Raw genomic sequence first — 22,831 nt, forward strand, 5'->3', positions numbered from 1 at the left:
TTCTGCATCTCCATTCTTTTTAAGAGCTGTTGGTGGCTGTGCAGGATGTTCAAGACAGCTTGCCCAGTGCTACGCTGTTGATGACCCCTCCATTATGGATATATAAGCAAATCTTCAGGAAGACCCTTGGCTTGTGCAAATGTGTTGGAGAAGCCAGGCTTTTGTTTCTTCATCTGGCATAAAAGAACCCTTCCTAACTTCCCTAGGAGGTTTGGGGAGGGTTTGGATGGGTGGGTAGCAAAGGAATTGTTTCACTGGTGGTCGCCTTAGGAGGTCAAGACTGAGCTGGCACTGTTTTCAATAACAGCCATTGTGATCATGGTCCAAAGTCTGGCAGGAACTTTTATATGTTTGTTTTCATTTTGTTGTTAGACACCTGGAATGCCAAGGGCAGTTCTCTGCCAAACCACAAGAAGAATGAAAGCCCAGGACTTCCCTCGGGTCACCAGCTTCCTTCAGCTTGGGGCAAGAGTAAAATCTGCCCGAAGGTAGAAGTTTGGGAATTTCCCGTTGGCTCACATTTCAAACAAAGCTTGTACTTAATCCTCAGAGCTCAGAGTGAGCAGGGGTGAGTTCAAGAGACACAGGAACAGTGCACTCTGCTGAGAAGCACACTAGCGACCACCTGGCTTCTAGTAAGTACTGCTTGACATGATGAGTTTGGGTTCTCAAGGCTATGCCAATCTGGGCTGTCGCGACTCTTTCTTCATAACCTTCTTGGGCTGTACCATCAGAGGGAAATAGGACCTCTTGGGATCACACTCATCAGATTTCATTATAATGAACAGGTTAGGCAACAAGACTGGGTCGAGTCTCCTGAACAAGATCAAAGAGCTAAATCTGAAAAGCTTTTTTGTTTGGGGGCAATGACAAGAAATAAAAGGCAAACTATGAACAGATTTAATTCTTTTTTTCTCAGATAAAAGGAAGAGAAAAGTAGTTCAGACACCAGCTCTCAAGTTATGATTCTGACTCTGCTTTTTCTTAGTTATGTGATCAAAAGCAAATTACTTAATCTCTCTGGTAACAGTTTCCTAGTCTGTAAAATGGATATTGTATTACTGTAAGAATAATGAAAACTTTATAGTATTGTTGTATCTCATTATTACGTTATGGTGAATCTCATTAGATTTCATACATGTGATAGATAATATTAAAGTTTTGCTTATATAAGCAGAGTTTATATAATAGATTTTATGTTTTCATGTGCATGTAATAGTAGATTTCATATATATGTATACATATACTGGATTTCATAAAAATAATTTGAATTTGATATAATAGAAATTAAATTGCATATATATAGTATGCAATATATGTTATATGAAATCCAGATATGTATACATATATATGAAATCCATTGACATACATAAACATATAAAATCTATTTTACAGGTTTTGCTTAAAAATGCTTGGAATGTATTAGTCACTTAGTACATGCCAGTCATTATGAAGCAGTCAATAGACTCTCTGAACTGGACATGACCTAACAAGCAGCACTTGTTAAGCACCTATAAATTACTGAATGCTCCTTGCCAGATTATCTCAAGTAATGCTGACAAATCCTATGAGGGTGGTGATAGTATCGCTTCCATTTTATAGATGAAGAAACAGAGGTGTAGAGAGGTTAACATGTACATATGTACACACATATAATATACATACATACATATAGTATACTATGTTTGTTTGTTTATATGGAGAGTATAGTATATAGTACATAGTATATAGGATTCCCCGGTTGTTCAGCTGGTAAAGAATCAGCCTGCCAATGGAGGATCCGCAAGAGACGTGGATCTGATCCCTGGGTCAGGAAGATCCCCTGGAGGAGGAAATGGCACCCCCTCCAATACTCCTGCCTAGAAAATTCCATGGACAGAGGAGCCTGATTGGTTACAGTCCATGGGTTCACAAAAGAGTCAGACGTGACTGAGAACACACGCACGCAGCAAGCAGCACACAGGGATGGTAAGGGACAAAGTGCTTTTCAAATACTTTCATCCTTCACCCGTGAGTTATTTAATGAATAATTGTGTGTGTGATATGAATATATATCTTTCCAGAACTTCTATGAGTTATTTATATCATTTATACCTTGGGAGGAATGAGAGTTTATGCTGGAGAAAGGGAGCCCTCAGGAGAGGAGGAATGATCTCATGCCAACCAGATAGTAAAGGACCCTTTGCCTCCTCCCATTTACTGGGATGACCCTGCCACTGCCCTGTTCAGTGCTGCCTCCTGTTTGAGAGTCCTATGAATTCAAGGTGAAAGTTTGATTCCTGATTTAAAGATCACACCTGCCCCTTGGGCTTTCATCCTGTGGGACCCCCCTACTCACAGGGCCTCATGTCATTCACAAGATTGCCAGCAGATGTGTGCAGGAAAGGACTTGACCTCTAGATTCAGTTTGATCATATCAGCCTGAGCTCCTAGGGCTGGGCAGCCGTGGGAACGGGCCTCTCGGATGGCAGAGGCAGTTTAAGGACAGGGGTGTGCCCTGGTTCTTGCTCTCAGGTTTCCCTCTAGAGCAAATGAGTTCCTGGCACAGAGAAGAGCTTATCTTGGGCTTCTTTTCAGCCAGGAATGCTTTATCCGCTGCGTTTGGTCCGTAGCATCCTGCCCTCCGCCCTATTCTTGTCTCCCTGGTTTGGTGTTTCTGTCTCCAGGGGCTCTCTTGTCAGAGCCACTTAAGAGGCAGAAACGGAGAAAGTCCAGGGAAGATGCTCCTTCAGTCATCCAGCAACACTTCCACAGAACTGCCACTTGGTGAGCACAGGCCGCTGGGATGGTTCTCGTTACCATGACTGCTATCAGCCTCAAGGGCAGAATGGGAAGCGGGGCTGATGACCCTTCTCACCAACATTCGAGAGCGCCATTCTGGCACTTGGTGACTGAGTGGCTATCAGGGAAGCATACTGTTGTTTGGGGACTAACACTTAGTCCTTCTTTTTTGCAGGTGAGAACAGACAGCCATAATGGAGCACAAACCTCAGAAGAGTTCAGGTACCCAAGGGGCATACTCTCACAAGGAAAAACCTTTTTATTGGAAATCATTATCAATTCCCATAAAAGTAGACAGGATACAGAAGATGGTTTTAGTAAGGATAATGGGTGGCATTCTAGGGTAATGGTTGTTGATGTGGAGAATGTAGCAGAGACTGTTAGATTCAGTTAATTATTTTGTAAGAGCTCACTTATCTAGAACTTTGGCATTTTCCAACTTTTATGGATCAAATGTTTTATGGAGATGGTATTGATATTAACAGCACACTAGAGCCCTGAGAAGACTGGAAAATATTTCCTTAATTTTACAGGAAACTCTCACTTGGACAGAAACTGCCTAAATAGTTACCAAAGTGTATTATGTGGATAGATTAAGGGGCATCATTCAGATGTTCTTGCTTCATGCTCATATGCCTCACCATGTAAATGACTGGACAGAAAAGTCAGATTTAGGATGAAGTAACTTAGAAATCAAACTATCCAGTTCAATTCAAAAATAAATATTAATGAACAATTATTCAAAGCACCTATTATTAGTAAGTTACAGTACTTCCCATTGCAGAAGGATGTACAGCCTAGTTAGTAAGAGTCTTTGCTCTCAATGAACTTGTAATTTCATTCGGAAGTTAAGATAAACACATCTGAGTAGCTATACTAAGAAGTTAAGATAAGCACATGCAATCAGAATCAGATTATGAAAGGTAAGAGCAAAATGCTGTAAAGTTTAAAGAAAAAGCGGGGGAAAAAGCCACACACATAGTTGTGGCAACCTAGAGGTTTTATGGAAAAGGCATTTGAACTGGATCCGAAATGATCCAATCGAGTTTCAAAAGAGACTGGGAAAGAGAGCATATCTCAGCAGAAAGGGATGGTTTGACCAAAAGCAATGAAGTAGGATAGAGGCAGGTTGTGTTCAAGGAGAATATGGCTATAAAATAGGACGGGAGAGAATAGATTTGGTGCCAGGAATTGACCTCATAGAAGCCTGGCGATCCTTGAAGAATTTCAAGCCCGGAAAAGGTATCATCAAATATGCTTTGGGGATTGCTCATATTTCGAGAAAAATAGCTTCATTGTGGTATAACTGACATACAACCAACTGCACATATTTTAAATGGTTTGTGTGTGTATGCCTTGGAAATGATCACCGCAGGAAGAGATTATTACCCGCATCACTCCCAGTAATCTTCTTGTGCTTCTTTATAATTCTTTCCTCCAGGAACCAATTCTACTCCCCGCAGTTCCGCTTTCTGTCATTCTAAGTTCATTCCTACGTACTAGAGCTTTACACAAATGGAATCTTACTGAATGAATTCTTTGGTTTCTTTCACTCAACTTAATTCTTTTGAGATTCACCTATATTGTTGTTACATATATCAAGTTTTTTGTGTAGACAGTCAATTGAATTTTTATCTTTTGAATAGTAAGGAAAATATTCCACATATTTATCCTTGCCATTACCACTTCAGTGTTCATCATTCACTTGTATAAATTCAGATTCCGTCTGGTGTCATTTTTCACCTGAAGGATTTCCTTTAACATATCTTATAAAGCAGTCCTCCTAATTCTTTCAACTTTTGTATGTCTGAGTATGTCTTGAAACTGCCTTCATTTCTGAAAGATATATTTGCTGCATATAAAACTCTAAAATGACCTATTTTCCTTTCAATAGTTTAAGCATCTTGTTCCACTGGTTTTTATTATTGTTGTTGTTTGCTTGCATTGTTTCTGATGAGAAATCTAATGTCATCTGTATTTTTTCTTCTCTATGCATTAATGTCTTTTCTCTTCCTCTGATAGTTTTAAAGATTTTTTTTTTTTTAATCACTGATTTTGAGCAATTTGGTATGATGTTCCTTATCAGTTTTCTTCATATATTTTGTGTTTGGAGTTCCTGAGCTGCTTAGATTTCCGAGACAGTTTTCTTTAAATTTGTGAAATTTTCAGCATTATTTCTTCAAATATTTTTTCTGCCTTTCTCCTCTACTTCAAGGACTCCAATTACTTTAAATTGTTGTTGTTATTCAGTTGCTAAATTGAGTCTGATTCTTTTCAGCCTCATGGACTACAGCACACGAGGCTTCTTTGTCCTCCACACTCTCCCAAAGTTTGCTCAAACTATGTCCATTGAATCAGGTCACTTGAAATTGTCCCACAATGCACTGGCGCTTTTTTTAATGTTTGGGGTTCTTTTTTTTTTTTTTTTTGCTTTTCACTCTGAGTTTGTTTTGGTAGTCCTGTTAATCCCATCTGGTATTACTGTTTTTCTGAGACATTGTAGTTTTCATCTCCAGTTCACTTTGGATCTTTGCTATATCTTCTGTATATCTAATTTCTTGAATGTGAAAAATCAAATTAATAATGCTGGTTTTAATGAACTCCTCTATTAATTATCATATCTCTGTCAGTTCTACACCTGGTTTGATGTATTGATGATTATCCACATTATGGATAATGCTTTCCTGCCTCTTTGCATAGCTGGTAACTTTTGATTGGTTGCCAGATCTTGCAAATTTTACCTTGTTGGGTACTGGATGAGTGAGTGAGTGAGTGAAGTCGCTCAGTCATGTCTGACTCTTTGCGACCCTGTGGACCTATGTAGCCTACCAGGCTTCTCTGTCCATGGGATTCTCTAGGCAAGAATACTGGAGTGGGTTACCATTTCCTTCTCCAAGGGATCTTCCCAACCCAGGGATCGAACCCGGGTCTCCCACATCAGAGGCGGATGCTTTAACATCTGAGCCATTTTTTTATTTCTATGGAAAAAAAAAAAAAGATCTTAATGACCCAGATAAATGTGATGATGTGATCACTTAGCTAGAGCCAAATATCCTGGAATGAGAAATTAAGTAGGCCTTAGGAAGAATCTCTGCAAATAAAGCTAGTGGCGGTGAAGGAATTCCAGCTGAGCTATTTCAAATCCTAAAATATGATGTTATTAAAGTGCTGCACTCAATGTGCCAGAAAATTTGGAAAACTCAGCAATGGCCACAAGACTGGAAAAGGTCAGTTTTCATTCCAATCCCAAAGAAAGGCAATGCCAAAGAATGCTCAAACTACCACGCAATTGCACTTGTTTCACATGCTAGCAAAGTAATGTTCAAAATTCTCCAAGCCAGGCTTCAACAGTACGTGAACTGTGAACTTTTAGATGTTCAAGCTGGATTTAGAAAAGGCAGAGGAACCAGAGATCAAATTGCCAACATCCGCTGGATCATCAAAAAAGCAAGAGAGTTCCAGAAAAACATCTACTTCTGCTTTATTGACTATGCCAAAGCCTTTGACTGTGTGGATCACAATAAACTGTGGAAAATTCTGAGAGAGATGGGAATACCAGACCACCTGACCTGCCCCTTGAGAAACCTGTATGCAGGTCAGGAAGCAACAGTTAGAACTGGACATGGAACAACAGACTCGTTCCAAATAGGAAAAGGAGTACATTAAGGCTGTATATTGTCACCCTGCTTATTTAACTTATATGCAGAGTATATCATGAGAAACGCTGGGCTGGAAGAAGCACAAACTGGAATCAAGATTGTCTGGAGAAATATCAATCACCTCAGATATGCAGATGACACCACCCTTATGGTAGAAAGTGAAGAGGAACTAAAAAGCCTCTTGATGAAAGTGAAAGAGAATGAAAAAGTTGGCTTAAAACTCAACATTCAAAAAACCAAGATCATGGCCTCTGGGCCCATCACTTCATGGCAAGTAGATGGGGAAACAATGGAAACAGTGAGAGACTATTTTCTTGGACTTCGAAATCACTGCAGATGATGACTTCAGCCATGAAATTAAAAGACGCTTGCTCCTTGGAAGAAAAGCTATGGCAAACCTAGACAGCATATTAAAAAGCAGAGACATGATTTTGCCAACAAAGGTCCATATACTCAAAGCTGTGGTTTTTCTGGTAGACCTGTATAGATGTGAGCGTTGGAGCATAAAAAAAGCTGAGTGCTAAAGACTTGATGCTTTTGAACTGTGGTGTCGGAGAAGACTCTTGAGAGTCCCTCAGACTACAAGGAAATCAAACCAATCAATCCTAAAGATAATCAGTCCTAAATATTCATTGCAAGGACTTATGCTGAAGCTGAAGCGCCAATACTTTGACCACCTGATATGAAGAGCCAACTCATTATAAAAGACTCTGCTGCTGAAAAGATTGAAGGCAGGAGGAGAAGGGGACAACAGAGGATGAGATGGTTGAATGGCATCACCGACTCAAGGGACATGAGTTTGAGCAAGCTCCAGGAGATGGTGAAGGACAGAGAAGCTTGGCATGCTGCAGTCCATGGGGTCACAAAATATTAGACACAACTGAGCAACTGAACAAACAAAAAATAAACCTTGAGCATTCTTTCTGGGATGCAGTTAAGTTTCTTGCAAGCAATTCAATGCTTTTAAGACTTGCTTTTCTGCTTTGCTAGATCTGGAGCAGTTCTCACTACTGAGGAATGACTTTCCTGAGTACTCTTCCCAAAACTCCAAAAATGATCAGTTTTGCTAGTTTAGCTGGAGGGAACAAGCACTTTCTCTGGCCCACCAGAACACTGGGCATGATTTCCTCTAATTTTTTCTAATGGTTCTTTATCTGGCCTTGGGTAATTTTCCCACACACATATACTGATAAATATTCTTGAATACTTGAAAGTGAAGTCATTCAGTCGTGTCCAACTCTTTGCGACCCCATGGACAGTAGCCTGCACCAGGCTCCTCTGTCCAGGGGATTTTCTAGTACTGGAGTGGGTTGCCGTTTCCTTCTCCAGGGAATCTTCCCGACTGAGGGATCGAACCCAGGTCTTCCGAATTGTAGACAGATGCTTTACCATCTGAGCCACGAGGGAAGTCCTATGAATACTTGAAAGTGAAGTCACTCAGTCATGTCCGACTCTTTGCGACCCCATGGACTGTAGCCTACCAGGCTCCTCCGTCCCTGGGATTTTCCAGGCAAGAGTACTAGAGTGGGCTGCCTTTTCCTTCTCCAACGAGGGGGACCTTATTAATGTCTCCGGGATTCTCTCTCATGTAGCTCTTTCTTCTGTCTTGTGAGCTCTAGCTGCCTTGATCTCCCTGAACCCTCATCTTTCTTCCCCTAGTTCAGGGGTCCACCTGGTCCCACCTCAGTTCCCCTTTTCTGTGCTGTGGGCTGGAAACTCCATCAAGGGAATTGTGGGGCTCACCTAGTTTGTTTCCTGTCTGTTAAAGGTCCATTGACTTTTATTGCCTATGACCAGTGTCTTGAAAACCACTATTTTATATATTTTGTTTATTTTAAACAAGAGAGTAAATCCTGTCACTACATCTTTGTCCAAAGTGTAAATTTGGTCAGATTTGGCATGGGTTTGATTCCTGGGTTGGAAAGACCCCCTAAAGTAGAAAATGGCAACCCACTCCAGTATTCTTGCCTGGAAAAATCCCATGGACAGAGGAGCCTGGTGGGCTACAGTCCATGGGGTCACAAAAAATTGAACATGGCTGAGCACAAGCATGGACAGATTCTTTAGTAAAGGCTATCTTTTACCAAACCCATGGATGAAATAGAATTTTAGCCTGGATGTAAAAGCAAAGTCAAAGTCTTCTTTTCAAAATAAATTCTATTTTAGCAACATTAATTTTTTTCTAAATAATGAAAGTAGTTCATATTTCTTGCAGACATTCTCAAAAAATATAGGAAAAATTGAAACTGCCTCTACATTTCAATCCTTACAGAGAAGTAGCTAACAATTTGGAAACCTCTTATTTAATGACTTAGCCACCTTATTTTCAATAACAGGTAAATTTGCTTTTGTTTGGTAAGTCAAAGGGTAAGGCAGAATTATCTGGCTGTGGCTGGTGCTTCAACAGAAATGGAGACAAATCTTGGTTCACATCTAGAGAGCCAATAACCTCCTCCAGAGACAGGGAGCCAGACAGGTGTGAGCTGAATTAAAGAGCTTCTAAATGTCATCTGAATGAAGGTCCTAACAGTGGATGAATAAGAATCGCACACTTGGTCCTGAGGTTTTTGTTCTCTTGGCCTATGATAGATGTTCTTTTCCGTAACTGAATAATTTGAAGACCTTTCCAGAGGTAAACAGTGTTTTTCAATTGAATCATTTCTTCTCAGAAATTTATAGAGAACAGATTGAGTCCTGTTCACTTTCTTTTACTAGGCAAACAATTTACATTCTATTATGAAAATGAAGTCCGCAAACAAGATTACTTTATTAAATCACCACCTCCTCAGCTTTTCTTCTCTGCGGTAAGTATTCACAAAAAATTTAACAGGCCTCCCACCAGCCTCATGAGCATTTTTTAAATCCTTTCTCTTCCTCTGAGATTTAACTGAGATGCAAAGTGTTTTCATTTTTCAGACCTCTTGGAAAAAGCGGCTTTTCATTCTGTCAAAGAGTGGGAAAAAGGACTTTAGTCTTTCGTATTACAAAGACCATCATCACCGAGGTTCTATTGAAATTGACCGGTGTGTATCCAATCAAGAAAATGTTTACAACAACAAACACTAACATGTTGCATGCAAATTAGAAAAAGAATTAGCAAACGTTAATTTGTGGAACCAAGACTCTAACTGAAATATGAATTTTTCAGTTAAGTTTTAGGCTGAACAAAGTATTTTTAATCAGTGATAAACCAGATCTAAACTTATTTTCTAAAACTACTGGACAATTTTCAAAGCACTGATCAAGCAGATCTAAAGTTTTATTCAGTTGGGATCTTAACAATTGAAAAATATTAGCCAGTTTTCTTCCTAATTTTGTATTTGCATCTGTTTAATACTTCATATCTCCTAGAAATTCCAGTGTAGAAGTTGGCATCAGGAGCCATGAAAAAATGCAGTCTGTACAGAAGATGTTTAAATGTCACCCTGATGAAGTGATGTCCATCAAGACCACTAACAGGGAATACTTCCTCATTGGCTGTGACAGGTAAGTAGTAAGATGACATGGAGTGTCTCCTGTATGTAGAATAAAAAACAAACAAAAATATTTTAAAACAATAAATATGCCTTGAATAGAAACCAACAGCCATAACCTTATAATCAGCTATGCATGCATGCATTCTAAGTCACTTCAGTCATGTCTGACATTGCACGACCCTGTAGACTGTAGCCTGCCAGACTCCTCTGTCCATGGGATTCTCCAGGTAAGAATACTGGAGTGGGTTGCCATGCCCTCCTTCAGGGGATCTTCCCAACCCAGGGATCGAACCCGCATCTCTTACATCTCCTGCATTGGCAGGCAGGTTCTTTACCTCTAGTGCTGCCTGGGAATACAAAGTAAAATACAAAATAAAAAGTCAAAAAGAGAAAAAAAAGAAACCCATGACCACGACCTTGAAAAGCATCTTGCAGTCTTTTCCTTTATTGTGGTTTGCTTAGGCTGTGCTGGGTCTTCGCTGCTGCACGGAGTTTTCTCTAGGTTCAGTCTGCAGGCTTCTCGTTGCCATGGCTTCTCTTGTGGAGCACGGGCTCTAGGGTGCGTGGGCTTCAGCAGCCGCAGTTCCTGGCCTCTAGAGCACAGACTCATAGTTCTGGCTCATGGGCTTAGTTGCTTCGTGGCATATGGGATATTCCCAGACCAGGGATCAAACCTGTCTCCTGTACTGGGAGGTGGACTCTTTACTAGTAAAGTCCTTTAGCATTCTTAATTATGATTTTAGTCTTTATTATGCCCCTTGACACATCACAGTATTCATTTCCTAGGGCTGCCATAACAGTGTGCCATAAACTGGGTGGCTTAAAACAACAGAAATTTGTTATCTCACTGTTCTAGAGCCTAGGAGTCTGAATTTGAGGTGTCATGGGCCACATCAGTTCTAGAGGTTCTATAGAAGATCTGTTCCAGGCCTCATTCCTAACTTCTGGTAGTTTCTTGGCCTGCGGCAGCAAACCTCCATCTTTTACATAATGTTCTTCCTATGTGCACATCTCTGGGTCCAAATTTCTCCTTTTTATAAGAACACTAGTCATCTTGGATTAGGACGCCCTACTCCAGTCTGACCTCATCTTCACTAATTACATCTACAACAACCCGACCTGATTTCCAAGTAAGGTCACATTCCGAGGTACTGAGGACTGGGATTTCAGCACATGAATTTAGGGGGGAACAATTCAGTCCATAACAATCACCATCACCTCAGAGGCACTTTATTGCAAGAACCCAGTATACAAACATCTGTGCAAGCTACATACATTAGGGAGGGGCTGTGCTCATCTCTGAAGGAGTCTTCAGTTTTTAAGAGGGGCTTCTGGTGCTGGCAAAGATGCCTAATGGATCCTTTGTAGATGATTATCTGCTTGACAGAGAGGCTAAAGTCAGGGCAGAAAGAAGTATGGAGGAGGCAGGGAACGCTCAAGCCAGAGTATGAAGAAACTGGATCTGCTGTAGATCAACCCCAAGGCAAAAGCTTTCTTTTCAACCATCCCAAGAGTCAACAGAAAAGGAGGTGTGATTGATATACATTCGTTCAAACACATCCTTCATAAACACACGCACTCCCTAACGGGAGACACACCTGGAGAGCTGCAAAATGGCACTGACAGATGAGGGGCCGCTTGAGAACACAAAAGAAATACATGTCAAAGCCAAAAGCTCCAAACCCTGTGATTACGCTGTTACCTCCCACTTTTCTCCCCATTTCTCTGAGCTTTCCTCACAGAGGTGGCATGAGGGTTAATTCTAGTGTGTGAGTGTGGAGGTGGTGAGGAGGGGATGTTTAAATGCCAGGGATGGGCATTTAAACTACTCGGGGGAGGGGGGGGGAAGTCCTTTTCTGCCTGGTACCTACCCCCACTGCCTGTTCCAGTGTTCATAAAAGACTCATTCTCTGGTTCAGAAGGAGTGCAGGCACCACCGTTGCCACATGCCAGCTGAAAGTTTATTTCTTTCAACAGGGAGAAGATTAAAGACTGGGTCTCCTTCTTGTCATCACTCTGCCGGGATATAAAAGCATCGCACCAGAATACAGAGGTGACTCCATATCACTAATAAAATCGCAGAGCCCCTGAACACAGCCCTCTTTCCCAAGAAAACAATGCAAGCTTCTCTCCCCCACTTGGCAACTGGCATTCAACAAGGAATAAATAAGTGAGAGAATGTACACCCTTGTAATTTCTATGATTAACAATAGAAAAAAATTCTTTTGTGTTTTACAAGAAAGCTAAAATACAGACACTTCAGATTTTCATTACTGGAGTAGGAGGGGTAAATTTTAACTGTGGCTTTTTTTTTTTTTTTTTCAATAGTAGCTGAAACTACAGTATTTTCCATCATTGTTATTCAAAGTACATAACAGCTACCTTTGGAATGACTAAGTCCAGGCTGGTTTCTATAGAAATGCGTCTCACCTGTCTTGCATTTTCAATAGAATGTTTCTGTGATGTAAATGCTAGCAATTTTAAGTTGTTTACTTGCTTCATAAGAACCTTTGCTAAATTTGCCTAAGTCCTTTCTTAAGATAGGCTTTCCTTGTGGCTCAGCTGGTAAAGAATCCACCTGCAATGTGGGAGACCTGGGTTCAGTCCCTGGGTGGGGAAGATCCCCTAGAGAAGGGAAAGGCTACCCACCCCAGTATTCTGGCCTGGACTATACAGTCCATAGGGTCTCAAAGAGTCGGACACGACTGAGCGACTTTCACTTCTCACTTCACTTTTCTTAAGACAGACCTTTATTAATGAAACTGGCCTCTAGGTACCATTTTGACATGGTTTCTTGGTTGTCCTATGCTTACAACAAAAGCAGAAGCCAAGGAGAAAGGAAAAGCAAGGGTGTGTCTGTAAGTACTCAGATAATTAGAAGGGGCTGGGTACAGAAGGATACAGGATTGAAAAGACAGGGAAACTCAGAGCATCTCTGAAAGCCAGGCTGGAAGTCCTCCAGGGTTTGGGAACAGGAGAGGGACAAGATCAGCTTTAATCTTAATGGGGAGCAGGCTGACCAGCAGTATAAATGCTAGTGGTCAAAGACTGGGAGCAAAGACCCCAAGACCAGGCTGTTGTTTCATTCTAGACCAGGGATCAATTGTGCCCTGATTCCAATATTCCTTTTCCATAAGCAGGAGAAACTCTCATCAGGTGATAAAAGGCCCTCTTCAGACCCTCTCCTTGGACCTTTCCGCCCACCAGAGGCTGTCGGCGCCACCATAACAAGAAACAGTCTTCCAGACATGGTAATCAGATTTACCTCTCTTTGTTAGGACACCATGCCTGGAGCTAGCTGATTCCAAAGTCAATTGTATTTGACATCTTCCTCAAAGCCTAACCCATCATGAATGATTCTTGGTCCTAGGATCTATCCTATATTTAGTCTGTTTCACCTACCATGATAAGCCTCACTGCTTGCCCTGCCTACCTCTAAATCTATTCTTTCATTTTGGATGCTCCTTGATACACATCCAGGTATCCACATTGGGTGGAGATCCTTCAGCTAAACAAAAGCCTGGCTGGCAACCTCCTCTTTCCTTTCACCCACAGGGCAAAGATTACTTCTGAAAAAAAAAAAAAAAATTCCCCAAACACCACTTGACCATTTGTACTCCTGAGGCAAAATCAGATTCTTATTAATTTCATGTATTCACCCAAATCAGTCTTACTTCTGTGTGTGTGTGACTTCATTTCTAATGAAATCCACTTGAGAAAAAAATTATACTACATCTGCCCCTTGAAAGTGATTTGTAATTATGCCTCAGCTTTCTTAGATTTGCAGGCTGCCTAGTTTTGGATATTATTAACAAACAGGCTGAGTGTTTTTTTCTTCTGCCATGGATGCTATTTTGCACCTTAGAGATGTAACCATTGGCATTCTTTTTTTTTTCCCTTTTTTACCCCTGGGTACCAGGCACATCTCAACAGGGCCTAGCTTCCTGTTTTATCTAGTTGGAGGCTCTCCAACTATTTTAAAAGCTTTTTGTAGCATATCAAATGCACCAGGCCAAATACTTCACTTGGGATTTGTAGTAAGGGTGATAGGAATCAAGACTGAGAAGGATAACTCTTTTCAAAAAATGCCTCTTGCCCTCCTGCTTTTCAACTTCCATACCCTTCTCTCTAAAGATAATGTTATTGGTCATTTTGTCTGTTCATGTGGTGTATTCCAACCAGTTCCCGCCACATACATTGTTGGGAGCTGCTGTGGTTGTTGTTTCCAAAATAGAATGGGAAACCTTCCTCATCCTCAATTCAGCATGGCCTGGCTCCATGAGCTTGGAGCTAGAAAAATGGACACAACTTAAATACATCTTTAAAAAAAAAGTCACTTTCTTTCAAGGCCTTCCTAGAGAACATTCAGGGTTTTTTTTTTCAAACCCACCACCTCCCCCACTCTTGCTCTAAGGTATTGTTCTTGAAAGAACTGAATTATACATATAACAATTTTTCTGCCAGGCAAAGCAGCTACTTTGCAGAATGTCCTGTATCTATGAGGAAGGGAAGCAATAATCGGTGGAACCTAGATCACCTTGAAACCTTATAATTTATACTATCACAAGATCAAAGCTAAAAAATTGCATTGGAAACAATAGAGGTATAGAAGCAGAACACAGAAAAGGAACAATGAGCAGAAAGGGAAAAGATACAGTGTCTTGACTCTAGGCTGCTTACCTTCTCAGATGGCACTGGGTGAAAGGCAGGAAAAGATGGGAGTGAGGGTTCTGTGGCAGAGCTTAGTGACTTAGAACACCATGCACCAGAGAGAATCACTTGTTCTGAGTTCCAGGACCCAATAGTAGAGAAAAGCCTGAAAGATGCGCTTCTAATTTTCTATCAGTGGTGACCCAGACTCAAGAAGCAGATTTAAGTCATAAAGGCTTCTGGATATAACCCCGGAAGATCCTCGGATGTTCTCAACCCAACTACTCTATTATGCCTTTTCCAGAAAACATGTGGTTTAATTCCGTCTCTTGCAAAGAAAAAGAAAAAGCATTAATTCTGTCTTGATCTCTTGATTCAGCGTTTAGTGAAAGAACATTCTCCAGGACTCAGAGAAGCTCGCCTATCGCATGACTTCTCATCAGAAATCTCTCAAGATTCAGACGAAGACAGCCATTATATTAGTCCTCGGAGCATTCTTTTAGAGGTAACCTCTCCCACCCATTAGTCATTTATTCCTTCTACAAATATTTACTGAGCCCCTACCAGGCACTCAGACTAGGTTCTGAATCAGACACAGGTGACGCGCTCATAGTGTTGACACTTTGATAGGTGCTAACCAGGACACACAACAGAAAAGTCTCCATGCTGAAGAGAGATGCTTATAAAATGCTCAGAGGGCCTGACGGGTGGCAGGCAGGGGGAGCTGACTTTCAGACAGAGGTCAGGGAAGGTTCCATGAAGATGATATTTGGCCTTTTATGCCAGGTGAAATTTAGACTTGAGGGATTGACCTGAGGAGTCTTTCTGGATAGAAACAGTAAATATGAACAGACACGATATTCTTGGGTGAGAAACTGTGTGGTATGTGCCAATCAGTATATTGATCACTGAGAGCCTTCTTTGTGCTAATTCAGTCCTGTGCTAGGCATGGTGGCTGCCAGGAAGGACCTGACATCATGCCTGCCCCCCTTCCCCCACCAAACTCAGTCTTACCAGTCTTACAGAACGATGCTCCAGCAGAGGTGTGGTCAAAGAGCTCTGGAAGCAAACAGCAAGGCCCTATAGTATAGCACAGGGAACTGTGTTCAATAACCTGTGATAAACCATGAAGGTAAAGAATATGAAAAAGAATGCCTTTATATAATATATAACTGAATCACTTTGCTGTACAGTAGAAATTAACATTGCCAATCAGCTATATGTCAATAAAAATTTTTTTTTTCAAAAGAGCCCTGGAGGCAATAGAAAAAAAAGATTTTCTGTCTCCACTGGAGTCAGGGAAAGCTTCAAGATACAAAATGGCATTTGATATGGGTGTGATGAATAGTTTAGCTGAGCTCTAACCTAACACTAACAAGTGACCTATTGGGGGAAAACACACAAAAACCAGTAAAAAGACTTAGTCAGACCATGATGGATTATGAATGCCAAGTTGACTTCATGCTACAGGCAACACAGGGGGCAGTAGCAGCTTCTCAGTCAGGAAAGAGCAAAACCAAATTATCTTCTAGGACTGCTAACCCAGGGCTTTCCAGGTGGCTCAGTGGTAAAGAATCCACCTGCCATTGCAGGAGACAGAGGTCCAACCCCTGGGTCTGGATGATCCCCTGGAGTAGGAAATAGCAGCCCACTCCAGTATTCTTGCCTGGAAAAGTCCATGGATAGAGGAGGCTGGAAGGCTACAGTCCCTGGGGTCGTAAAGAGTCGGACACAACTGAGCACTCACTATTAACCCAGCAGCTATATTCAACGTGGACAATGGAGAGAAGAGAATGGAAAGAGAAGGTAGGAAGACAGAACTGGGGGGAGGGGGCAGCAGTTCTCAAACCAGGGATGATGACATGTGTTCATATGAAGGAAGCATTCTGAGCTCAAGTAAGTTCTAGAAACAGTAAAGTAATTTACACAAGCTTCTTTTGCTGTAGAATTCTCTGTGCCTTTAGTATGCAGTGGTGGATTATAAACAGCCAAGCAGAATACAACGCATAGCATGTGACCACAGGACCCTGCTTTACCCCAGATTTTTTCACAGCCGTGTTCTCTGGGACACAGTGATGGCAACTAGTCTTTTCATGACAGTTGAACCAACCAGTCAGGTGATATGAACACTAAGCTATAATGTCCGGCATTTTCTAGGTGCTTTATGAGATGCAAGGTCTAGTAAGGCAAATAAAACTAAGCTGGTGACTTCCCTAGCAGTCCAGTGGTTAAGACTTCACCTTCCAGTGAACAGAGCGTGGGTTCTAGCCCTGATTGGGAGCTAGGATCCCAAGTGCCTTGTGGCCAAAAAAACAAAACATAAAACAGAAACAATATTGTAACAAATTCACCAAAGACTTTAAAAATAGTCCCCCTCAAAAAAAAAATAATCTTAAAAAACAAACTGGGAGACCTTTATAAAAATTAAGTGCAACACTGTGCCATAGAAGTTTAGAGAAGGGAAAAGTTGGCAGTGGCTAATGTGGTCAGAAAGACCTTAGGCCAGGCCTGAATACAGCATCAGTAGACAGAAGGGAGGGCTTCCCAGGTGGAGCTAGTGGTAAAGAATCTGCCTGCTAATACGGGAGATATAAGAGACTCGGGTTTGATTCCTGGGTTGGGAGGATCCCCTGGAAGAGGGCATGGCAACCCATTCCAGTATTCTTGCCTATAGAATGCCATGGACAGAGGAGCCTGGCAGGCTGTGGTCCATAGGGTCTCAAAGAGTCAGACATGATGGAAGCGACTTAGCACGCACACGGACCGAGGAGAAAGAGGGGCACTCCAGTCAAAGAAAACAGCATGAAATGGGCGCTAGAAAAACACTGTAAGGGGCATAGTGGGAGACTGGCTTGTCTGGAATGAAGTATTCCAATAATGGTTGATGATATTTTTAGGTAGGCCATCGGAAGCCCTTAGGGAATTTTGAGAAAACCATTGCCCCAAATGACTCAGTTCTGACCACCTTGGTGGGAAGGCCCCAGAGGGCAGTATTTTCTAGACCTTCACAGCCCCTTGGAGCAATTTGCCTGCCTGTGAGCATAGCCTGCTCTCTACAGAGAGAGGCCAGCCCTGCATTGTGTCAGAGCCTTTGACCCTAGGTAATATTATTCTATAATAGAAAAAGAGTTCTTGTCATTAAATGCCTAGTGATGAAACGAAAAAATAAATAGCAGTTTAGTCCAGTAGTGTACTTGTATCAGGAGCGTGGGGAACCCAAGAGAAGAAAACAAACTCTGAGTCTGCAGAAACCGTGCTGGTTCATTCTCCCAGAACAAGCACCGCTGTTCATTGAATGGTAGACGTACTTACGGTTTCAGGGACCAGAGCCATCAAGGAGGGGGCAACAAGGTACCTGGCTTATTGGTAGACTTGCGTCCTTACATCTCTGCCTCTTTTCTATAGTTGGATAATATTATTGCTCCCAATGATTCTGGTGAACTCACGCACCCCACTGGACCTCGTAGTCCAGACAAGGTCTCCAAGACAGCTGAGTGTCATTACTTGTCAATGAAATCCTGGTAAGTAAAACTACCATACTCTAAAATTTGCTCTTAGCTAATGTACTGTTCAAGAACAACTGCTGTCAGCTCATTTCAAGGGTTGATATAATAACACAGATGCACTACCATGGACCAAGCTCAGCATATTATTTATCTCAAAATAAGAAAAAGTGGGAATGGTGTCCCTACCTATAGAAAATGGTTAGTGACATCCTTGGGACATTTTCTGTCTTGTGGGGCAGTTCTTTCCTATCTTGCGTTTACATCTCTCATGCTCTGACTTCTGTCTCCAAACCGTCCCAATATAAAGAGCTATTTTGATTCCATATCCATTTTTAGAAGGAAATTCTATTGGATTTAATTCTGACTGTGGTTGGGATTCTGCTGGTTGGATATACTTCAAACACTTAATTTTTACACGGCTGTGAGCTACTTAAATCTGGTTTGCACACTGGAAATTTGTAGACAGACATGCTGAGAAAGCTTTTGTGTTAACTTCTTATGCTCTAGTCTTCTCGAAGAGCTGTCCCTTGAGTCTGTTGATGGCAAAGAGGAATTTCAGCCCCTGGAAGAGATCCAGAATGGGGAGCTTCATCAGCAAGAACAAGCCTCAGGAACTCACTTTTATCTTCCACCTGCCAATTCCGAAGCACAGACCACGAATGACACAAAGCAGTCGGCCTCACTAACTGTTGTGCAATTGTCTATATTAATCAAGTAAAGTCTTCATTTCTAAAACTTTATGGGCCCATAGAGCAAGGCAAACTTTCTTTTGTACTCAGAACTCACATTTTCAAGCAGTTCCTAAAAATCTCCAACTCGGCCAAGAATCTGACCTTAGCCTTGTCACTGAAGTGGTGGCTAAGGACAGTAAGTTACCAGAGCTAGGAATACAGTGGTTCTTGGGCTGTGGGTGGTGCTTTCAAATACTTAAAAAAATTTTTTTTGTTAGCTGGGTTTTCTGATTCTGGCATTTTGGATCATTCTGATCAGGTTAGCACATCACCCAGATTTTACTATTAAAATTATGGGCATGCAAGCCATGTCAGGTTTGGTTATAGACTACGAGGGGGGGATCAATTAGGTTTTAAATGATGCCAAGAACAATTTGATGAGATTGCTCTCAATTTTAACTTTTTGGTATCTCCTTCAGTGGAAAAATGTGCAATCTGATGTGATATATAATGAATTTAGTCCAATTTTTACTTCTTTTTCATTGTCTACCATCATGAACCCATTCCAGGAGGGATGAGGGAAGGCATTAATGTGGAACTTAAATCTATGTTCTTCTCCAGATGTTTTAGATAATCTTTAACTGGACAGTACCATCTCAGGTGTCAGAGGCCAAGTCCCCTCAGAAAGTACAGATCAGAGCCTGCGATAGCTGCCTGATTTTTGCAAACATCTTATCTTACAGTAATATCCCAGATGAAAGCCAAGTGCAGAAACTGAACGTGTTCCTTTCTCTTCCTGACATCAAAAATTATCTTGTTCTCAAAGAAGCTGCAGGATGGATATGGTAGGTAGATTTGAGGGTTATTGATTGTAAATGGGGTTGGATGATATGAAAACAAGAGTCATACCTTGAAGCACTGTACGTGGCAAAGCTGACTGGAGAACTGGGACTTGTGTCACTGTTGTGCGTGCATGCTGAGTCCCTTCAGTCATGCCCGACTCTGCAAACCTGTGGACTATTGCCTGCCAGGCTCCTCTGTCCATGGGATTCTCCAGGCAAGAACACTGGAGTGGGTTGCCATGCCTTCCTCCATGCTATTGTCATAAAGGGTCTTTGATTGAGAATATTACTGTATAGGAGAGTCAGCTGAGGGTGGGTGGGTATAGAAGGACCCAACGTTCCAGGAAACAGTAAATTTCTGCTGTTTTGAATAGGCAGGGATATGTATGGTCCAAGGAAATCATTGCCAATCAATGACCAGTGATCGTTTCATGAATGAATGAAGTTACTGAGGTCAACAAGAATCTAAGATCTAAAAGAAAATGGCATGCCAGGGTAGAAGATGTCCAGACATCAGCTAAACACCTGCTGGTCAGGAAACTCAGACACAGAAGACTGTGTGGCAGAGAATTTCCTTAGAATGGCCACTGTTTATTTGACTCTATATTCTTTTTGAGACTTTGTAACTCATTTTGATGGAAGATGAGTTTTATAAGAGAAAAAAGCTTGCTAACGTAAACATCACATGTCAACTGTCTTACAATTTTATTAGAGGGCAGGAACCATAGCTTGCCATTTTTCCAGACTTCCCACAATCCAAGGCTCAACACAGTACTTGACAGGAACTATAGACTTCTCTTGGAGAAGGCAATGGCACCCCACTCCAGTACTCTTGCCTGGAAAATCCCATGGATGGAGGAGCCTGGTAGGCTGCAGTCCATGGGGTCACCAAGAGTTGGACACGACTGAGCGACTTCTTTCACTTTTCACTTTCATGCATTGGAGAAGGAAATGGCAGCCCACTCCAGTGTTCTTGCCTGGAGAATCCCAGGGACAGGGGAGCCTGGTGGGCTGCCGTCTATGGGGTTGCACAGAGTCAGACACGACTGAAGTGACTTAGCAGTATAGACTTCTCTGTGTCTGAGCTTGCTCGTCTGTTAATTCATTTACGTGTTCATTGGCCATTCACTGTGTAATCATTATGCGCCCACTTTCAATAAATACTTAGCATCCTCTGTTTATAGGATTATAAAAATATTTTAACGGTGGTACCACATGCCTAGGGTCTCAAAGCCTGGTGGAAAAGACAGCTACATAAACAAGTAAATATAAAATCGCATTTTATTTAAATATACAATAAGTGAGGGGCTCACACAATACAATAGAAACCCAGAGGCAGGAGAGATTAATTAAGCTAAAGGAAGTGTGACGAGGGCTTTGTAGAAGCAGCATATTTTGGAGTAGGACTTTGGAAGAAGGTTCAGGCTGGTAGAGTAATGATAGAGGAATAAATATTCCAAATAGAAAAAGGAGTTTGATTGTTTCAGATATGGTGAAACACAGCTAAAGAAATTAGTAACAGTGGTAGAATAGACTAGAGTGAAGAGCCCAATCTGTGTCCCCATCTGTGTCTGGCATTCCCAGCGGGCACCATCTCACACTTGTGTTGGATGCTGTACCCTCATTGCAGTGTGGCTCAGTGGGATGCCCCTCCACGTCTGGGATGCTTATTTTTCCATGGAGATCACCTTTTGGCTGTGAATGACCTGAAGCCCCAGAGCCTGGAGGAGGTCTCCTTGTTTCTCAGCCGGTCCATCCGGAGGGAGGTGAGTGTTGCTGATTGGCTCCGGGCAGGGCAAAAAAGAACAAGATCAAGGCCTTGGTTGACATCTGAACAATACTCTGAAGACAAATGAGATGTTTCAGTCCTCAGCCGCTGAATTTAAATAAGAGAATCAGAAGTGTAAATAACACTTCATACTACACATCTAAATAACAAGAATGTTATTTTAGGACCCTTTTAAAATTCTTCGTATAAAGTAGTATTTGGAGGGAGCCCTGGGCTAGGAGACTGAAACAGCTGGGTTCAAGACCTCAGACTCAGCATGACCTGGCAAAAAAGAGCTTGCAGGGAAATCAGACAGGCTTTACATCCTGCCTCCTTCAACCAAACGGTGCTTCAATTTTCTCTTCTGTGAAATTAGGGATAATGATAATACTAATTGAGCTTCCCAGGTGGCAGTAGTGGTAAAGAACCCACCAGCCAATGCAGGAGATGCAGGAAACACAGGTTCAATCCCTGGATCGGGATGATCCCCTGGAGTAGGAAATGACAACCCTCTCCAGTGTTCTTGTCTGGAAAATGCCATGGGACAGAAGAGCCTGGCAGACTACAGTCCATAGGGTCACATGTGCATATGTTCTTAAAAGGCTCATCATGTTTCTGCCTGTTTGCAATTCCCAGTATTGTTATCCCTTTCCTGGTCTTATTTTATTTCTGATGAGCCACATGACCTTGAGAAAGTCACTTCCTTCTCTGACAAGTGAATTTGAGTTTCTTCTCTCTAAAGTGAGAGAGGGTTGATTTTCAAACTGTACTTCTTGAACCCCTGAGAAAAAGACAGGAGGAGAGGAGAGGAGAGGGACAGTGTTCAGGGCCTCAACTAGAGAGAGCAGGGTGTATTTGCCAGAGTCCAGCTCCAGCAGCCAGGAAATCAGCCTGAAGGGGTGAGCGGTGTCGGTGGGGGATGATGCAGCCTCTGACTCAAAGTACGGGACTACATGTTTATTTCAAGTTTCAGGTTTTCTTTTACATTTTGACAAAAGCATTAGATCAGAGGTTTGACATTTTTAGTTTCCCCCACCCAGATTTATTGTCTCCAGAAATCATTGTTGCCCTACAAACAGAGTTCCTGCTTCAGCGATTGGCTTTACTATCTATTATCTACTTCCTCTTATGTGTCCTATACTTAACTTGTGATTACATTGTAACTCATGCTACATTCAGTTCAGTTCAGTTCAGTCGCTCGGTTGTGTCTGACTCTTTGTGACCCCATGAGTCGCAGCACGCCAGGCCTCCCTGTCCATTACCAACTCCTGGATTTCACTCAGACTCACGTCCATCAAGTCCATGATGCCATCCAGCCATCTCATCCTCTGTCGTCCCCTTCTCCTCCTGCCCCCAATCCTTCCCAGCATCAGAGTCTTTTCCAATGAGTCAACTCTTCACATGAGGTGGCCAAAGTACTGGAGTTTCAGCTTTAGCATCATTCCTTCCAAAGAAATCCCAGGGCTGATCTCCTTCAG

At 41.9% G+C, this 22,831-nt stretch overlaps 1 protein-coding gene across 2 annotated transcripts in view; it reads left to right on the plus strand.

The window, feature by feature from the left end:
- The first annotated feature begins 439 nt into the window (after positions 1-439).
- Positions 440-22,831, plus strand: part of PLEKHS1 (pleckstrin homology domain containing S1) — a 28,430-nt gene continuing 6,038 nt past the window's right edge. The window contains exons 1-12 of one of the 2 annotated variants that reach the window (XM_069566723.1): positions 440-635; positions 2,957-3,003; positions 9,156-9,244; positions 9,357-9,463; positions 9,792-9,926; positions 11,894-11,969; positions 13,054-13,167; positions 14,946-15,071; positions 17,972-18,087; positions 18,580-18,786; positions 19,487-19,588; positions 21,216-21,351. In XM_069566723.1, the coding sequence (XP_069422824.1) occupies positions 2,976-3,003; positions 9,156-9,244; positions 9,357-9,463; positions 9,792-9,926; positions 11,894-11,969; positions 13,054-13,167; positions 14,946-15,071; positions 17,972-18,087; positions 18,580-18,786; positions 19,487-19,588; positions 21,216-21,351 (1,236 nt within the window). In that variant the 5' untranslated portion in view covers positions 440-635; positions 2,957-2,975. The remainder of the gene's footprint in view (positions 636-2,956; positions 3,004-9,155; positions 9,245-9,356; positions 9,464-9,791; positions 9,927-11,893; positions 11,970-13,053; positions 13,168-14,945; positions 15,072-17,971; positions 18,088-18,579; positions 18,787-19,486; positions 19,589-21,215; positions 21,352-22,831) is intronic. The other variant, XM_069566724.1, reaches the window with a different exon arrangement.

This window comes from Ovis canadensis, chromosome 22 (genome assembly GCF_042477335.2).
Source record: "Ovis canadensis isolate MfBH-ARS-UI-01 breed Bighorn chromosome 22, ARS-UI_OviCan_v2, whole genome shotgun sequence".
In the NCBI taxonomy this organism is placed as follows: Eukaryota; Metazoa; Chordata; class Mammalia; order Artiodactyla; family Bovidae; genus Ovis; species Ovis canadensis.